This window comes from Baudoinia panamericana (assembly GCF_000338955.1).
Source record: "Baudoinia panamericana UAMH 10762 unplaced genomic scaffold BAUCOscaffold_1, whole genome shotgun sequence".
Taxonomy (NCBI): domain Eukaryota; kingdom Fungi; phylum Ascomycota; class Dothideomycetes; order Mycosphaerellales; family Teratosphaeriaceae; genus Baudoinia; species Baudoinia panamericana.
Genome location: NW_006911257.1, coordinates 1,056,057 through 1,072,937, shown reverse-complemented (window position 1 = coordinate 1,072,937; position 16,881 = coordinate 1,056,057). Strand labels below are relative to the sequence as shown.

Below are 16,881 nucleotides of genomic sequence, written 5' to 3'. Positions count from 1 at the left end.
AAGGTCCGCTTGCATTTGCACAGCGGAGGGTGTTCGGAGCGTATACAGGACCGCATATTGCATGCCGCTTTAGCGCGCAGTGCTTACTAGACCATCTAGAAGAGATCATACATAATGGTAGACGAGCTAAACAAGCCTGGGATCTATACACTGGGTATCACTATCATGTAGTTGCATATGCAGGTGCAGGTGCGGGTACGGGTGCCTTCTTGCCTGCCTCACGTGCCTCACGCTCGGCTATTCTCCGTTGCCACGCTTCGTGTAGAGCCTCCTTGATTGTAGCCTGGCCATCTTCAAAATTCGCAATGCACACCTTGACCAACGTTTCCACCTGCTCTGGCGTCCACACGAGGTTATACGAGCCGGAGAACTTCGCAGTCGATGGGTCGAAATCAGGTACAGCTTTTTCATTGGGCAGAAGCGGCATGTAGATCATGGTGCATTCGCGATCGTAGATTGGCGCTGGTGGATTCGAGACGTTTCTACCATAAGAGTCCACCACCGTCTCCGGTCTAGGGCAGGGCTTGCCGTCGTATATCTGCGCATACAGGCCATTGAAGCGATTCGGGTCTTTGGGATCTTCTCCAGGCTTAACATCGTGTCGTTTCACAAACTTCAGTCCGCGGCGACTGCCGATCTGGTCCACTCGCTCTTGGAATGTATCCTTTTGTACATCACTTGAGGCGTCCATGTTGATTATGACGTCGGTCTGGCGAGCCGGATGCAACAGATTGTACGTTGGGCAGTTGTTGTCCATGCCACTGTCGATGAGGTGAATGCGCGGCGAGTTCTCGAGACCAGGCGGCCTACCTTGGCCGGGTTCGACATGCGTATAGTGGAACATAAAGTTGTGCTCATTGCAAGCATGTAGCGGGTGGTGCTCCTGGAACTCTTCCGTGCCTTTCTTGCCCCAGAGTTTGGTGACCTTTGATGCCATTTCTCGTACTGAATTGCCCAGAAAATTCGTGGGGAGATTGCGACTAATGGTGGTGATGTAAGACGTAAGCGGACCGGCCGGAGCGCTCGTACAGAGACCGAGCAGTAGAGCGAGCGACTGTTCCGGTAACTGCATCGTTGATTTACCCTCTTCGAACGGCCTACCGAAACCCCAAGTAGGAACCCAAGCCTGTATTTCATCGCAACCGACCTCATACGGAGTCATTTCGCTGCATGGCATGACCTGTCAGCAAGTAACACATAAGATAGAAAGAATACTACGTACTACCACTGAAACCATGCATCCTTGGCGTCTGCATGATCGCCTTGACTGTGGTCAGCTTCGTCGAACGGATGTTCTTTATCTTTCCAATCCTTCCAGGGCCGTTCATGACGGATCGCAGTCATGATTGGGAGCGGCTCGGCACCATTATCGGTGAACTCTCGTGCGGTAGACCATCGGTACCACGACTTTTGGTGACCTGCCACCTCCTTGTGTGGAAGATGTCCGCGACCTGGGTGGGTTGCCGGGTCATCTTGGAAGAAGATCCATCCGGTGGTGAATACAGAATATAGATCCATCGCGACGGTTTGAAGTCCACTTTTGCTTTTCTGAATCAGCGGCCCAAGTGTCACTCGAGCGCCGCCGGGAGCACTGAGGATTGTTCGGATCGCCTCGCCTGATAGAGGGTGCAGCGGCGAAAAGCGTACTTTGCAGTGATCGATCACTTTATCGAAGCTGGCCTGTCCGAACGTGTAGTAGGCAGCTAAAGACCAACACGAGCCAGAAACACCAGCGACGTACGTCAAGCAGTCCCACAGACCGTCGTGTTGCATCTGCCTACAATAGCCTAAGCACCCGATCATGGCGCGGAAGCCACCACCGCTTCCGCCAAAGGACACAGTAGGCACGTCTTCGGGATGTACATCCTCTCGTCTGACACCGAGATACTTGGCGAAGTTATCACGAGCACGCAGTTTTCGCTGAGCCAGAAAGTGCTGCTCTTCCGGGCATAGTTCGATGCCACGTCGAACAGCAGCTACATGTTCGATTTCCTATAGCATAAGAGCCAGAGTGTTGGCAACTGATCGATTGATTGCTTTGTTGCCATCAACAATGACTTACCGGGAAAAGCTTCGGGTCGTGCATCTCCTTCTTGACGCGTGTTTCAAGTGCGGCCATGCCACCCATAATCTTGATGTCGGTGATCGCTTCGGGAAAAGCTTCTTTAAACATGCCCTTCACTTTTTCTTTGAAGCCGCCATGCGGCTTCTTCTCATCGTGAAGCCCCATCTTCTCGAAATGCTCCACTACGTCGTCGGTGGACTGACTGTGCTCACTCTGCTGATGACTGTAAAGATCTTCTTCATATTGACTCTGCTCTAGAGTCTGTGAGCGATGGAAGCTATCCCTTCACCGTCAACAACATGTATAGTGGCGATTGCTATGTGATCCGCTTAAGGCTGCAGGGCAGGGTGGGCTTACTTACTCTTGTGCCGGCATTTTGGCCAGTGCGGGAAGGCCTTACTTTTCCGGATGACGATTCCGGTGGACTTCAGCAGCTCGCGAGCCACCCTACATCTGCGATATAAGCAGTGAGTGTCTCACTGCAAGCTCCGAGATTCAGTAGAGCACCTATATCACCGACACGTGTGCGGCCTCGAACGAGGCAGCTTACTCAAACCTCGACACCTTCAGTGACCAATGAAATCAGAGGGGCAGCAGCACGCTTTGGCCAAGCTGCTTAGCCTGCGAGCTTCGACTGCTTTGTTGGCTTCCGAGCAAGCGAACAATACAACAAGGCAGTCAGGCATGCAGCCATGCAATGTTAACCATCACAAAGTGCCACCTTAGGCGGGCGTACTGATGCACTGTGCTTTACGGACTGACTTGAAAATACTGTCGCCTACGGTTTCCTCGATCACTCCGTCACCAGGACGTACGCTCTCATGCGCACCATGGAAAGGTTTGAAATTTGAGCAGTAACGCATTATGCCTTATCATGATGCGACGAAAAGTATATCACCGGCCTCGTCCATCCAGTGCATGGAATATATGCACACTCATTTATGCTCAAGACGAATAAGTTCACGGGAACAGTTCACAATCGATCCGTCCCGTAGCGTATGGACATGTCATGGGCCAAGATAGCACGCGCCGACAACCGTTGTCCGAAGCGCTATCTGGACGGCTTCGGTTATGGCGTTCGATACTAGGCTCACAAACGGTCTGAGATCTCTCCTTACGACTTGCGGGCTCGAGTGGCAGAGATACGATACCTCAATGAGAATCCCTCATCATCAGGAGTCAACATCAGACTGCCCCTTTGATACGCCATATGGACCCTCCAAGACGGGTTACGGTTAGCACGGCATATCAGTACCAAATACTGCCACACAGGGTTGGCAACCCTTTTCTGTGGCAGCACTGTGTGTCAAGCTCTGCGTGTGGCGTCGAGGCTGTTGCACTGTTGCACCGTTTCCGAAGGCTTCAGCGAGTGGCTGACATGGTGCAAGCCACGCTAAGATCTGAACGTTATAGGGATTTGAGTATGGCGCAACGCGTGGTAGGCCAGCAGCCACATATCATGCTAAGGTTCAGTGAACGCCAGCTGGTACATGCTGCAAATATCTTCCCGCATCGAACAGACAGCAGTCGCATTGAGGGTTTATGTAGTTCGGCTGAGATCCTTTGCGGTGCCCAATCATACTCCGGACATGATGGGGTGGGTATATCGACACCTCTTTTTCGGCCATGTGATTGGACGTGTGCGATAGATGTATGTATGGAGATGGCTGGTGACAAAACGATGTACAATCGATTGCCGATCCCCCAACCCCAAGTGAAAGGTGCAGGCGCTGGGCGCTCCACAGCTCGGAAGCGAGACGGCGTTGCGGAAGCAAGGGAACCCACCCTCTCAGCGGCGGTCGAGGAACGGGTCTAGCTCAGGCAGAAATAGCTCATGCTCTCGTCATTATTGGTGCGGCGCACAGAGTGCGTGAAAGTACTTGCATCTCTCCTATTCTTCGTGCCGGCACGGAAGTCGCGGAACAAGCCAACTGTGAGTGCTATATCGTTCTTACTAGGCACTCTGCGGCGTTTGCGACCAGTGCCAACCACCCACGTCAATGCGCACCGAAGCAAGAAGCGCCAAGGGTGAGGAGAAGGGGCCCTGAGCTCGCGAGTGCTCGCGTGGTGACTCTAAATTTGGTATGTGAGACGGAAAGGTGCACCTTGAGCCAGCCAATAGCGAAGCAGTTCTGCTCGCCGAGACATCGTACATTTCAGCACGGCCTGCTGCAACTGTCGTCACGGCACCCTTCGTGCGAAAGAGCGCCGCGCCGCGCCCCGTTTCGCCAAGCAGCCCAGCGGATACTAGGCCTGCTTTCCCGTCGCAGGTCTCTCCACCACATGCGACCCGGCGACTCCTCTCTCTTCGCCTTGCTTACTGACTGCGTTGATCATCTCAATACGTCGGTCCACGCTCGCTGACTTGTTCTGCCCTTTCACGCTCGCTGACATGTTTAACGTGTAATATATCAAAGTCACTCGCTAGAGGGCACAATTGAGATCTTGTGCAGCTGGACCGAGACAAGCCTCAGCCTTCCGACGACCAGGCTCAGGATCTGCCGCGCAAGGCTGCTAGGCACTCGCTCGAGGTTGGACTGTCTGGCGAGACGGTCCAGTTCAATATCGAATCATTGACATTGCCCGTCTCTGAATGTGACAGATGGACGATCGCTGTGGGTACGCAGGACTTCCCGACGATACGGATCCGAGCCGGCCGCATGGCAGGACGTCCTCGGCCGGCGAGCTGCAACCAGCAGCGTACGGTTATCACGAAGGAATGCAGATACCATTGACGTGTGACATCAAACCGCGATTGACGAAGGAGCAACATGACGTGCTGGAGAAGCATTATCAACAGCAGTCGAAGCCGAGCACGACCACGAAGCGAGGTTTTGCGGAGAAACTAGGTGTGTCATTGGAGAAGATCAATGTGAGTTCCGTCGGATCGAGATGGTACAGTTTGCAGTAGCTGAGTTCTGTCGCAGAATTGGTTCCAGAACCGAAGAGCCAAGACCAAGCAGGACCAAAAGAAGGCAGCCGATGCGCAAAATCTCTTTCTCTCACAACAGCAGAGGCAAATGACATTCTCATCCGACTCAGACACTTCGTCCGGACTCCCAGCGTCAGACTACTTTGCCATGTCTGATGGTCTCGGCATTACCGGAACGCCGTATGTTGGACAGTACGTCAACGATTTCGACGAAGTAGCACCCCATATCGCTACAGGCCGCCAATATGCTCAGCCTCAGACTATGCAGCAATATCCGCAAAACGAGATGTTCGACAGCCCGCAAGATCTGAATAGGAGGACGTTAACACAAGAGTCCTTCGACGCATTGGCAAACGGTGGCACTTTGCTCAATGGCTCAGTCGGGTTCAATGGCCTACCGAACGGGTTTGACAACCAGGGCTACCTGGCACAGTACTTTCCGGAGCTGCATCACGGAACTGTCAAGCAGCAAGATGCGCCTGTCACCACCGCTGACATGGCTATGTCTATATCCAGCCACGACTCGAGCATACCGTTTTCTCTCTCCGAGCGATCAATGTCAATGTTTCACTCGACCGCCGGCCCAAGCAATAACAGCAGCACGTCGTTGGCGAGCTCTGACTGGACGGACAGCAGAAGCTCGTCTGTATCCGGGAACCAATCAGAGGATCCGTTTCACCAGATGACCCCTTCGCAGCACGTTTCCACGACGGTCCCACCATGGCAGCCCGGACAGTCTAAGCCTGTGGACTTCAACCAGCTGAAACAGGAGTTTGGGGAGCTGGAGAAGGCTAGGACTTCTCCGTCATCTTACCACGCTCACGAACAGCCACTAGCTTGGCCTGCTGATGACGCGTATGCGCGACGAGACTCTCAGACAACAGCGATGCTTGCGCACTCTATGAGCAACGTTGGCCTCCACACGCCTCAGCCTTCCCAACACTCGACATTCAAGACGCCTGCACCGCCTGCGAACATCGCTGCACGGCGCCAGCGAGCTCGACCGGCACCTCTTGGTCTCAATGCCATGCGAAGCGCTTCGTACAGTGCGCTTCCTCAGCCTGTCTCTCCTGGTCAGCTACCACATAGCAGTCTTACGCCAGGTCAGCCAGGCCTGCGCCGCATACGCTCGTCAAACGCATTTAATGGTGTTGCGCAAGGCCGTGTCCAAAAGCCCTTGGTAGGATCTGCCCAGCGCTCGCCTCTCGCCTGGACATTCACGGACGCCATGAGTTCTCCAAAGGCCATACGTCACTCATCCTTACAAAGCACCGGCAGTCTTGCTCCACCAACACCGCTTTCGCCAGGTGAGTTCTCACATGCTGACCACTCTCGAGCACACCCCGGATGGCAAGTGTCTCTACCTACGAAGCGCGAACCGAGCATCAGCGAGAGCGAGTTTGAGCATGGTGTTCCGTATATGCCATCGGCATCAATGCCGCTGCAGAACGTGTCTTCACCGCCTCATACACCTATGTTTCACCAGCATGGTTCTCTTCAGCATCGCATCGGCGGAGATCTAATGTCTGAGAGCACGCCTCCGCAGTCTGCGCCTGCGAGTCAACAATATTTCCCAGCGAACGGGTTCGCCATTCAGCAGACTCCATTACAGCATATGCGGTCGGCTACCCCCCAAATGCAAGCATTTGTGCCGCCGCAGGAGCAATATTTCATGAACGCCAACGCAGCCGAGCAACCATTCGCTGTGCCTAATCCTAGCATGAGTATGAACCAACCAAGTATGGCTGTCCCACATTCCACGGCATCAGGAATGCCGGTGCATTATCCACACATACCTGTAATCAGTCACGCAACCAACGATATCCCGATGGTACCGACAACCCACGTAATGCAACATACCTCCCCAGCGCAGTCACACCAGCTTCAAGCGCACCTTCATCAGCAACCGCCGCTCCTGCCGCAGCACCATGCTGCACAACCACCTCAAGGACACTCTTTCGAGAACATGGTGGGAGTCTTTCCAACCGTCGCCCCTGCGCCCGTGGTGCAAGTTACGGCACAGGTACCAAAGCAATCGCAGCCGCAACAGCAACCCAGCGAGCTCTTCGTACACGAGTATAGCCCGCCAGCGGAGCTAAAGCGCGCCGCAATCCCACGAAAACTGGTGGAGGCGGCGCAGCAGCACAAGAACTACATCTTCTCGAATCAGACCGCGACCAGTTTTGAGGAGAAGGCCAGAAGTCGTGCCAAAGCTGCTGCCGGTGCCGATAACACTGCCAGCACCAGCACGGGTTCGAGCAGTCCCTGCGAGTAGCGCTGGTGCCATGGCCGCGATGGTGAGAAGCGGTCAGTCCGGCGGCACACAGTGCAGGCGTCGGATACCGCGGCGGTTTGGCACGTCGCTTCTTCTTTAACCTCTTGAGTGAGATCAACAATGGTCACCTGATGCCCTTCGGATGACGTGCATCTAATGCATTGTAGAGTCGGATGAGCAACGATTATACTGAGAAGCGGGGGGTGGGATCTAATGCGGGATGAAGGGGGAATAACGATCATGATCTATACCACTATTGTAATATATGGCTTTATTTGTTGGGTAGCCTGAGCCCAGCGCACGCGGTCATCAAGCTGCGCGTGCCAGCGAGAAAAGCTGGTTCGACTCGTGTCAATAATGATGACCATTCTCGACTCCAGTTCGGTTGTATCCCCTCCCAAAGTAAGCCTACGCTAGCGACGGCTAGACCCGCGACAGTGACCAACCTCCGACATCCCGTGCCAAGACTTCGCAAAATCCACACCCACTGGAAGTTGACATCGCTTGGTTGAAGGGCACGAGACAACGACAACATCCTCTCCCGACTCCTCATTCCCTCTCTACCACCGCCAATATGGTAAGCCATGCGATACACCCCATCTTCTACAAACCAAGGGTATCTAGCAGGCATAGCGCAGACATGCTAACGAGACAAACCCACAGTCATCCACCAAACTCAAGGCCGCACAACTCTGGGGCAAGAACAAGGACGAGCTGAAGAAGCAGTTGGACGAGCAAAAGCAGGAGCTCGTGCAACTACGAACACAGAAGATCGCAGGCGGTGCCCAATCGAAACTGAACAAAATGTACCTCCACCTCCCTCCACCTCCCACCACCCCACCACCCACCACACCATACCACACCACACCACACCCATCCCAATCCCAATCCCAATCCTTCCAGTCAACTAACCCGTACCTTCTTTCCCTTCTAGCCACGACGTCCGCAAAAACATCGCCCGCATCCTGACCGTCATCAACACCACCCAGCGCCACCAACTCCGCATCTTCTACGCGAAGAAGAAGTACCTGCCCCTCGACCTGCGCGCGAAGCAGACGCGCGCCATGCGGCGAGCATTGAGCAAGGAGGACGCGGGTCGCGTGACGCCGCGGCAGAAGAAGCGGCAGAGGCATTTCCCGCCGCGAAATTACGCGGTCAAGGCGGAGTAAAGTAAACGAACGAACTGAAGTGAAGAGTTTTCCGGCCGCGAAAATGCTTTTCTAGCGAAGTTCTTCTCGGCGCAATTTTCCCCGGAGATGGAGGCTGCATGCGGGACTTCTGATGATGAGAGGGTACGCACAACCATCTGTGTAAGTTGTAGCTTGTCGCAAAAGGCTGGCTATAGCGACACGATAACGCTGAATGCATGGCCCTTGAGACTATGCTAGCACGTCGCTTCTGTCTCATCCCGCGCTAAGGGACTACCGCTGCTGCCTGTCCTTCAGCCATATATTCCTTCAAATGCCTGCGTGCAGATGCAGAAACAGATGCATGCCACGCTCGCTAAGCCACGTCATAACGCGCCACGTTATGCCAACACAACCACCACAACAACGCTAAATACCTCCACGCCAGGACCTGCCCGGGGCCGCGACGATGCGGAATATCCAAGCAAGCCGCCCCCTCTCTCACACCTCCACCCCCGCCACACCACGTAATATCATCACAACCTCAACTCCTGCACAATCCGCTGCGCCATCTCCTTATACTGCCACGTGCCCCCATCAATCTTCTTGAACTGAATCCCATGCACATTGATCAACGGCACCTTGACCACGAAAATCTCGAAGCGCAACTCCAGGCTCTCGCTGCCCATGTCGTTCTGCACGTGCGTGCTCGTCTCGCCCGCCTGCCGCCGCCAACTCGAGTTGTTGTTGGGGTTGGTGTTGGAGCGGACGATGTTGGTGTTGGTGTTGTTGTAGTCGTCCTCGGAGACTTCGTCTTCCGTGTTGTCGTAGCTGAGATCTCTACCCGTCTTGCCAGCACCGCCGCCGCTACGAGAGGTGGGTGGTGGTGGTTGTTGACTCTGGTTGGTGTTGTTGTTGTTGTTGTTGTTGTTAATGCGAAACGCGTCGCGATCGCGATTAAACCCCGTAAACGAAATCTTCCTCCTCCCTCCCGCCGCTGATTGCGTATTCGACTCTATAGGTATCGCCTCATCAATCACCTGTCCCTGTCCCTGTCCTTGTCCCTGTCCCTGACCCTGTCCCTGTCCCGTCTTGACAATACTTGGCGCATGCCTACACCGAAACCCGCCCTTGACCTCCGTATACTCCACCCCCATCTGCCTTAACACGCGCATAATATCCGCGCGGATCAGGGGCACGGGTTTACTGCTCGTCGTCGTCACGCTGAAGATGCCCTTCAGATACACCGGCTTGAAGGAGCCATTCGGACTCCCGCCGCCGCCTTGCGTGGCATCGAGCTCGGCGTCGTTCTCGTCCTGCTCGTGCTCCTGCATGTGGATTTCCTGGTCCGTCTCCTCCGGCACGTCGGACGTCCGCATCATATCTCTGTCCCTGCCCGTCCGGCGCACGGAGCGATGCGCTTGCAGGGGTTCGCGGCGCGCGTGCCCGACGCTCTTGGTGCGGCCGGCCATTAGTCCGCCCGCCACTTGCGGTCGTGAGGAGGAAGGGGAGGGTTCGATATCTGACGCCGCGTCCCGTCCGGCACTCCCACCCTCTGCGTGCATTTGTTCAACAAGCCTCTGTTGTCGACTGTCCTGACTCCCTGCCGATGTGATACCCGGCCGCATGGACGAGCCCTCACTAGCCCCTCGTCGCATAAGCCGACGTCGGACATCGCTCGAATTGACGCTGATCGACCTCCCCAAGCCGTGGGAGCGTTTCGTCTTCTCCACACCACTGTTCGATCCGTCTCCGCCCGCCGAAGACGGCGGCGGAACAAGCCTATTCCCGTCCTTCTCCGCCTGCGCCTGCGCCTGCGGGGCGGAAGTAGCCGTCTCCCCCCTGTACCCCGTCGGCGTCGGATCCCTTTCCCTCGCGCGACGCACGCTGAAACTCTTCCTCGGCGTGCCTTCGGCCGCAGTGGGACTTGGTGCGAAGACGGCAAGACTAGGCGGAGGATGACTCGGCCTCTCCTTCCGCTCCGGCCTTTCAGCCGGATCCTTCGATCGCCGGGTGCTCACCCTCCTCAGCAGACCAGCCACGGCACTCTCCTTCCGCGCCATCTGCGGCGGGGGTTCCTGCGCGGGCGGCTCCACGATGGCCGGGCTCGTGGCGTTGAGATTCTGCATCGCGTCTTGGACTTCGTCTTCGCCGTGGGTGCGGGCACGCGGTCGACTGCGACCGCCCGTGGGCTTCTCGCCGGGCATCTCGTACGCTTGCGCGTTGGTGTAGGCGGCTTGTGGCGCTTCGGGGAAGGGGAGGGGTTTCTCGCCCGGGCTTTGCGGCAGAGCGAGTGCGCCCGGGTTCTTCTCGCGGGCTTCGCGTTCCTGTTTCTCCATCGCTAGGTAGTAGATTGAGATGAGCGGGTGAAAGGCGTTCAGGGGGTCGTTGCCGAGTTGAATCGCTTCAGTCGAGGGAGTGTTGAGCGTGTCACGGCTGGTGGTGGAGTTGCGGCGTTTGTAGAAGTCGAACACGCCGCGCCGCCGCTCGGTTTCGGGGACTTGTTGGGCGTTGCGGCGTTCGTACAGACGGACCGCGCGCTGATAGTCTTCCGATTCGATGGTTTTTGTGAGATGTGCTGTAATCACGTCTGCGGCGCCAAAGTCGAAGCCGGTCATCTTGTCGATTACGCTGGGATCCAAGGGAAGCGAGAGCGGCTTTCGAAGCGGAAGATGGTTTTCGGGAGGTCCTGAAAAGCCTTTCGTCATCCATGGATGGTTCATGATCTCGTGTAATGTCGCTCGTTCCTGCGGGTTCGTGTTGAGCATTCGTGCTATGAGGCCGCGGCATTCTAAACAGAAGATCAGCAAGACATTGCGAATCACACAGTGTATGTCGACATACCCGGTGTCAGCCACGGCGGATACTCCACGTTCCCGCGCTTAATCTTCGCATGCAACTGCGGCATCGACTGGTCGTCGAATGGCACCTTACCGCACACCAGCACATACAGCACAATCCCGAAACTCCACACATCCACTTCCGGCCCCGTATACTGCCGAGCCTGCAGCAGCTCCGGGGCGGCAAAGTACAGCGAGCCACAGAACGTTTTGAGGTGACTCCGCGGGCTGAACAAGTTCGACAGGCCAAAGTCAATGATCTTGATATCGCCCGTTTTGCTGATGAGGATGTTTTCGATCTTCAAGTCGCGATGCACGATACTGTTTCGGTGGCAGTAATCGAGCGCGCTCGCAATCTGCCGGCCGAACTTGCGCGCCGGCTTCTCCTTTAGCCGGCCGTGACTGATGATATAGTCGAGCATCTGTCCGCCATTGACGTACTCGAATAGCATGTACCAGTGGTAGTTCGTCCGCAGCACATCGCGCATGCCGCAGATGTAAGGGTGGTCCACGAGTGTGACAATGGCGGCCTCGCGCGCCGTGCGGATCTCCTTGGAGCGATCTGCTCGTTCGCGCTCGGCTGGCGTGTGGTGCTCGGTGTCCGTACTTTGGCGGGGCACGATCTTGACGGCCACTTGCTCGCCTGTCTCTTTATTCCGCGCAAGCTTCACTTTCCCCATACTGCCCGCGCCGATGGTCTTGCCCAAGTCCCAGTGTCCGGTCGGCGCATCGATGGTGGTCCGTCTCCGCACGTTGCCGCTGGTGGCTGTCGATTTGCTCTCGGGCGCGGTAGAAGGTGCGCCATTGGCGGTGGGCGGAGGGGCGGCGGGAGTGGGTTGGTCGGTGTAACGCGAGTGTGTTCTTGCGTGCGCGGAGGAGGATGTTGTGCGCATGGACTCTGCTCGTGTCGGGTTGCTGCCGGTCACGGGACGGTCGCGCGACTCGCTTCTTCGCGAGGACGACGGTGGTCGGGCGAGGTTGCTCTGCTCGAAGTCTTTCTGCGCGACATTGTGTAGGTTTGTGGACGGGACGCGGGTGTGCTGGGATGATGATGATGTTGTTGTTGTTGTTGTTGTTGTTGGCGGAGCTTGAGTCTGGGAGGTGGACATGGAGCGGCGCGGGGATGAGGGAGGGGCGGTGGAGCGGTTGGCGGTGCTGTGTGTGCGGTGTGGAAGGTCACGAGGCGGCTGCTGCTGCTGAGTGCGGGAGGAGGTGCGAGGCAAGAGCGACTGAGCTGCGGCCGACATGTTGCCGACGGCGTGTTTGGGGGATGACTCGTGCGCAATGCCAGATAATGTGATGATATGTGTTGATATGTGTTGGTATGTGTTGGTATGTGTTGATATGTGTTGATATGTGTTGATATGTGTGGTGGTTGAGGGGAACGTCCCGTGTATGCTAGGCCAAGCTACTCTTGATGCTGATGGGTGATGGTCGACGCGGAGGCGGGTGGTCGCGACAAACAATTGGCCCCAAGCTGTGCCAATGCGAAGACGTGTAGTGTAGAGAGGGCGCAATCATCCGTGGGCCGTAAGCTCGAGATCTTGACGCGGTGCTGCACCACTCCAGAACTCGGCCGAGTGCCGTTGACCCTCAGTCTATGCGCCGTTGTGGTTGACTCGTCGTATTCGGTGGAGTCTCACGTGCCAGGAGACTGCCTCACTTGGCCTCACTTGCCCTGCCCTGCCCTGCCCTGCCACAGCGGGACTACCCGTGTATACTACTTCTCGGCGCAAATCAGTACGAAGTGACTCCGTCGAGTAGATGAAGCTTATGCAGTGCACGACTCGAGGCGTGGCTAGGCTAGAGTGACGAGCTGCCCATCTGTCATTGACGAGTGTAGTCCCTCACCCGCCATCCTGAGGAAGGCACAGCATAACACACTCCTATAAGTAAGTCTCTCATCCACAACTACCCCGCCAACAACCCATCTCAATGCTGTCCCAACGCCCACAGAACCAAAACTAAGCCTTGATGTCCTTCAAGAAGCGCTCCCGCACCGCCTTCGAAGCCGACGCCGCCAGTAATGCCGGCCCACCCCCGCACGCCCCCTACGCCCTCTACGGCACCCCTCTCCCCGCCCCCCGCGACGCCGATGCGCGCGACGACGGCACCTACCTCCCCATCTGGAAGCAAGAAGTGACCGACGAGCGCGGGCGCAAACGTCTGCATGGCGCCTTCACGGGCGGATGGAGCGCGGGGTATTTCAATACGGTGGGGAGTAAGGAGGGTTGGACGCCGGCTACTTTCGTCTCGTCGCGGAGTAAGCGGGTGCACGATGGGGATGGAGGGCGGGGACAGACGCCGACGCCGACGCAGACGCGGGTGAAGGGTCAGAGGGTGGAGGATTTCATGGATGAGGAGGATTTGGCGGAGCGGGCGGAGGGGCAGAGGTTGGAGTTGGAGGGGAGCTTTGCCGGGTTGGGACGCGCTGCTGCTGGTGGTGGCGATGGTGGTGAGAGAGGAGGGATGTTTTCGGATCTGTTCCGGACGTCGGGAGATGAGACGATGGGTGTCAAGCTGCTGCAACGCATGGGCTGGCGGCCGGGACAGGGTGTCGGGCCGAAGGTGCGTCGGAAGGCGAAGGGGGATGAGAAGGGCGAGGTGCATCTGTTCGCGCCGGAAGATTCACGAATGGTGAGCTTTGAGCGGAAGACGGATCGCAAGGGTTTGGGGTATGCGGGAGAGGGCAGGCTCGAAGGTCATGGTGGTGTCGCGAGTCAGGCGCACGAGGACGACGGTGACGAGCGGGATGCGCGCATTCTTGAAATGAACCGTTCAAAGTTGCTGAAGAAGCCGGCGAAGACGAAGAAGACGGGCTTCGGTGTCGGCGTGCTTAATGACACTGGTTCTGACGACGAGGACCCGTATGCCATTGGACCTCAGATCAGCTACAACCGCGTCATAGGCGGCGACAAAGGCAAGAACAAGAAGAAGGGTGGCCTCATCGCAGGCAGTACCAATCCTGCAACACCTGTGAAGCCGACCTTCACCTCCAAGAAACTCACCCAGCAAGTCGCGACCCTACCCGGCTTCCGCAAATGCCATGACGGACGCCTGCCTCTCGACGGCTTCGTCCTCTCCCTCGCGCCGCTGACCCTATCAGACTCCCATCCTCCGCCCGAAGTACCATCCACCTGGACCAGTTCCAAACTCCAACCCGACTCCAAAAGTGCCGACACCTCCGCAAATCCCTACAAATCCACCACCGCCGTCGCCAAAACCTCAACCCTCACCCCCACCTCCCGCGCCACACTCCTAGGCGAACAACCCCTCCCCGGCAAATCCGTCTTCGACTTCCTCTCCCCCGCCACCCGCGACCGCCTCGCCACCGCCAGCGGGAACTCCAACCTCCCACCCGCTCGCAGCGAAGGCGCCCCTGCAGGCTACACCCCCAACTCCGAAGACCAACGCCGCACCCTCTGGGACCTCATCCCGCCCCTCGAGAAATCCACCGCGGAAGCCGCGCTCAACCGGTGGAGTGACGCGGGCTGGATGCCCTACGCCGAGGATGAAGGGAAGAGGGCGCGGTATCGCGCTTTCCTCTCCCTACGCGCGGGTCTGCATGCATCCCTGCCTGAGAGGGGAAAGGGGATGAGTGTCGAGGACTGGGCGAGGGAACTGCGCGAGTTTGCGCAGGCGGCGGCGGTGTTCCGACCGATTTCGGGACTTATGGCCGCGAGGTTCACTACGTCTACTGGCACGGCACGGCTTGCTTCGGATGCTGCAGAGGCTGGGAGTGGTAACGGACAGCGGGAAGGGGAGGGGAGCAGGGGAGAAGATCCGGCGGAGGAGGCGGCGAGGGTGGGGATGTATGGGCCTTTGACTCGCGTGCGGCTGCCGTTTTACCCGACGAGGTTGCTTTGTAAGCGGTTTGGGGTTAAGCCGCCTGTCGATACTCGTGTGGATGGAGATGGCAGTGATGGTGGTGGTGGTATTGGGAAAAGCAGGCTGGATGTTGTTGTTAGTCAGGCGAGTTTGAACCGGATGATGGAGGCGAAATGGAGTACGCCGGGTTTTGTCTCGGGTGGGGTGGAGGGGACGGAGATGGGCGGAGAGCGGGATGGGAGGGAGGCGGTGGGAGTGCAACAGTCAGTTGAAATTGATGCTGAGAAGAATGAGGCGCTGGAGGGTCAGAGGGCGGGCGAGGCGGTTTTTAAGGCGATCTTTGGGAGCGATGATGAGGATGAGTAGGGGAAGAATGCCGACGACCTCTTCAATGAACATTCCAACTTGTGTTTGATCACATTGCTGGGCATGGTGACCGTGCCCAAGCAAGTTAGGAGCCCTTCGCGTAACAACGGAGGACACCTATTAGCCGGCTACGGCAAAGACGAAGGCTCCTCGTAGGGTTGCAGACCAACCTTCCAGTCTACTTCCGAGCGCATTGATTCACGAGTCAAGTGGTTGAACCCACAATGGTGCGTGATTTGAAACGGGATACGCTTTGTCCTTCTCATACATGTATCCACCGCCCTAAATGGTGCCTTAGGCGCAGAAGCGCCCGAGACGTATCCGGACACTCCCGCCGGAAACATGCCGCTCCCCGCCAAGACATCGCAAAGGCACACCCAAAATTACCACTAGCGCACGAGTTTGGGTGACAGCAGCTTTGTCGCCGACGACATTGACCGAACAACCAACACCAACACCGCGGCCCAACATGTCCTCCTTCGAGCCTGTCGTACGTCTCCGTACTCAGCCCTTGCTATAGCGATGCACACGGGCATACTAACGCAGTGGAACAGGTGGTCATTGACGGCAAGGGCCATCTGCTCGGCCGCCTCGCCAGCACCGTCGCCAAACAACTCCTCAACGGGCAGAAGATCGTGGTCGTCCGTTGCGAAGCCCTCAACATCTCCGGCGAATTCTTCCGATCAAAGCGTACGCAACCCTCCTTCCAACCATATCCACGCACGCCCAGCCGGCAAACACCCACGGAACACGAGCATTACTGACTGACTTTGACTTCATGCAACAGTGAAGTACTCCGCCTTCCTCCGCAAGCAAACCCGCTTCAACGCCACCCGTGGAGGTCCATGGCACTACCGCACCCCGGCCAAGATGTTCTGGCGTACGGTCCGCGGCATGATGCCGCACAAGACCGAGCGCGGCGCCAAAGCGCTCGAGCGCCTGAAGGTGTTCGAGGGCATCCCCCCGCCATATGACCGGAAGAAGCGCATGGTCGTGCCGGCGGCGTTGAGAGTGTTGAGGTTGAAGCCGGGCAGGAAGTACTGCACCGTTGGCCGACTGGGGCATGAGTTTGGGTGGAAGTACAGGGATGTTGTTGAGAGGTATGTTTTGAGTACATCTCGTTGGGTTACTGTGGGGCGATTCGTGGGGATTGTGTATGGCTGACTTTTGGTGTGTGCGATTCAGGCTCGAGGAGAGGAGGAAAGTCAAGGGACAGGCGTACTATGAGCGCAAGAAGGCGGCGAGGAAGATGCTGGCGGATGCCAAGCAGAACGCGGGTGTCAGCGACGAGACGAAGCAGCAGCTGGAGAGCTTGGGATACTAGATGCAGGCATTCTCTCTGCGTAGGTTTGCACAGGCGCATGCGGGCGATGCCTGGGATGGGTATTGAGTGTGTTGCTTTCTCCTGTTAAACGCACAGACGACGCAGCACGTCTGTCGGTGCGGAT

General features: G+C 57.1%; 7 protein-coding genes across 7 annotated transcripts; 5 read left to right on the top strand and 2 right to left on the bottom strand.

Annotated features, from left to right (window-relative positions):
- Window positions 1-74: 74 nt before the first annotated feature.
- Window positions 75-2,857, bottom strand: BAUCODRAFT_187275 (uncharacterized protein). The gene is made up of 4 exons (XM_007673850.1): window positions 2,427-2,857; window positions 2,063-2,348; window positions 1,223-1,992; window positions 75-1,166 (listed from the first exon to the last, which is right to left on the bottom strand). The coding sequence occupies exons 1-4, from the start codon at window positions 2,438-2,440 to the stop codon at window positions 164-166; spliced, it is 2,073 nt and encodes a 690-aa protein (XP_007672040.1). The 5' UTR covers window positions 2,441-2,857; the 3' UTR covers window positions 75-163.
- Window positions 2,858-3,443: 586 nt separating this feature from the next.
- On the top strand, window positions 3,444-3,881 carry BAUCODRAFT_118585 (uncharacterized protein; the record flags this gene model as incomplete). Its single annotated transcript, XM_007673849.1, has 1 exon — window positions 3,444-3,881. The coding sequence occupies one exon, from the start codon at window positions 3,444-3,446 to the stop codon at window positions 3,879-3,881; it is 438 nt and encodes a 145-aa protein (XP_007672039.1).
- A 378-nt stretch (window positions 3,882-4,259) lies between these two features.
- On the top strand, window positions 4,260-7,722 carry BAUCODRAFT_29233 (uncharacterized protein). Its single transcript, XM_007673848.1, has 2 exons — window positions 4,260-4,937; window positions 4,993-7,722. Exons 1-2 carry the CDS (start codon window positions 4,668-4,670, stop codon window positions 7,270-7,272), a joined length of 2,550 nt encoding a protein of 849 aa, XP_007672038.1. The 5' UTR covers window positions 4,260-4,667; the 3' UTR covers window positions 7,273-7,722.
- Window positions 7,723-7,794: 72 nt separating this feature from the next.
- Window positions 7,795-8,788, top strand: BAUCODRAFT_29232 (uncharacterized protein). The gene is made up of 3 exons (XM_007673847.1): window positions 7,795-7,849; window positions 7,936-8,078; window positions 8,207-8,788. Exons 1-3 carry the CDS (start codon window positions 7,847-7,849, stop codon window positions 8,439-8,441), a joined length of 381 nt encoding a protein of 126 aa, XP_007672037.1. The 5' UTR covers window positions 7,795-7,846; the 3' UTR covers window positions 8,442-8,788.
- A 123-nt stretch (window positions 8,789-8,911) lies between these two features.
- Window positions 8,912-12,939, bottom strand: BAUCODRAFT_29230 (uncharacterized protein). Its single transcript, XM_007673846.1, has 2 exons — window positions 11,244-12,939; window positions 8,912-11,190 (listed from the first exon to the last, which is right to left on the bottom strand). Exons 1-2 carry the CDS (start codon window positions 12,484-12,486, stop codon window positions 8,936-8,938), a joined length of 3,498 nt encoding a protein of 1,165 aa, XP_007672036.1. The 5' UTR covers window positions 12,487-12,939; the 3' UTR covers window positions 8,912-8,935.
- A 107-nt stretch (window positions 12,940-13,046) lies between these two features.
- On the top strand, window positions 13,047-15,806 carry BAUCODRAFT_29229 (uncharacterized protein; the record flags this gene model as incomplete). Its single annotated transcript, XM_007673845.1, has 2 exons — window positions 13,047-13,131; window positions 13,196-15,806. A coding segment is annotated over exon 2 (2,216 nt), but the record flags the coding sequence as incomplete, so codon positions are not given.
- Window positions 15,807-15,902: 96 nt separating this feature from the next.
- On the top strand, window positions 15,903-16,757 carry BAUCODRAFT_60972 (uncharacterized protein; the record flags this gene model as incomplete). The annotated part of the gene is made up of 4 exons (XM_007673844.1): window positions 15,903-15,923; window positions 15,988-16,123; window positions 16,221-16,533; window positions 16,619-16,757. The coding sequence occupies 4 exons, from the start codon at window positions 15,903-15,905 to the stop codon at window positions 16,755-16,757; spliced, it is 609 nt and encodes a 202-aa protein (XP_007672034.1).
- Between the last annotated feature and the right edge of the window lie 124 nt (window positions 16,758-16,881).

What these genes read in the sequence shown, in the direction of transcription:
- BAUCODRAFT_187275 (XM_007673850.1), bottom strand. An exon ending in ACGACCCGAAGCTTTTCCCG is followed by an intron (nt 1,993 to 2,062) that starts GTAAGTCATTGT and finishes CTTATGCTATAG; the next exon opens with GAAATCGAACATGTAGCTGC. An exon ending in GATGCATGGTTTCAGTGGTA is followed by an intron (nt 1,167 to 1,222) that starts GTACGTAGTATT and finishes CATGCCATGCAG; the next exon opens with CGAAATGACTCCGTATGAGG.
- BAUCODRAFT_29233 (XM_007673848.1), top strand. Translation starts at nt 4,668, where the DNA reads ATGGACGATCGCTGTGGGTACGCAGGACTTCCCGACGATACGGATCCG. An exon ending in TGTCATTGGAGAAGATCAAT is followed by an intron (nt 4,938 to 4,992) that starts GTGAGTTCCGTC and finishes GTTCTGTCGCAG; the next exon opens with AATTGGTTCCAGAACCGAAG.
- BAUCODRAFT_29232 (XM_007673847.1), top strand. An exon ending in CAATCGAAACTGAACAAAAT is followed by an intron (nt 8,079 to 8,206) that starts GTACCTCCACCT and finishes TTTCCCTTCTAG; the next exon opens with CCACGACGTCCGCAAAAACA.
- BAUCODRAFT_29230 (XM_007673846.1), bottom strand. Translation starts at nt 12,486, where the DNA reads ATGTCGGCCGCAGCTCAGTCGCTCTTGCCTCGCACCTCCTCCCGCACT. An exon ending in TCCGCCGTGGCTGACACCGG is followed by an intron (nt 11,191 to 11,243) that starts GTATGTCGACAT and finishes TCTTCTGTTTAG; the next exon opens with AATGCCGCGGCCTCATAGCA.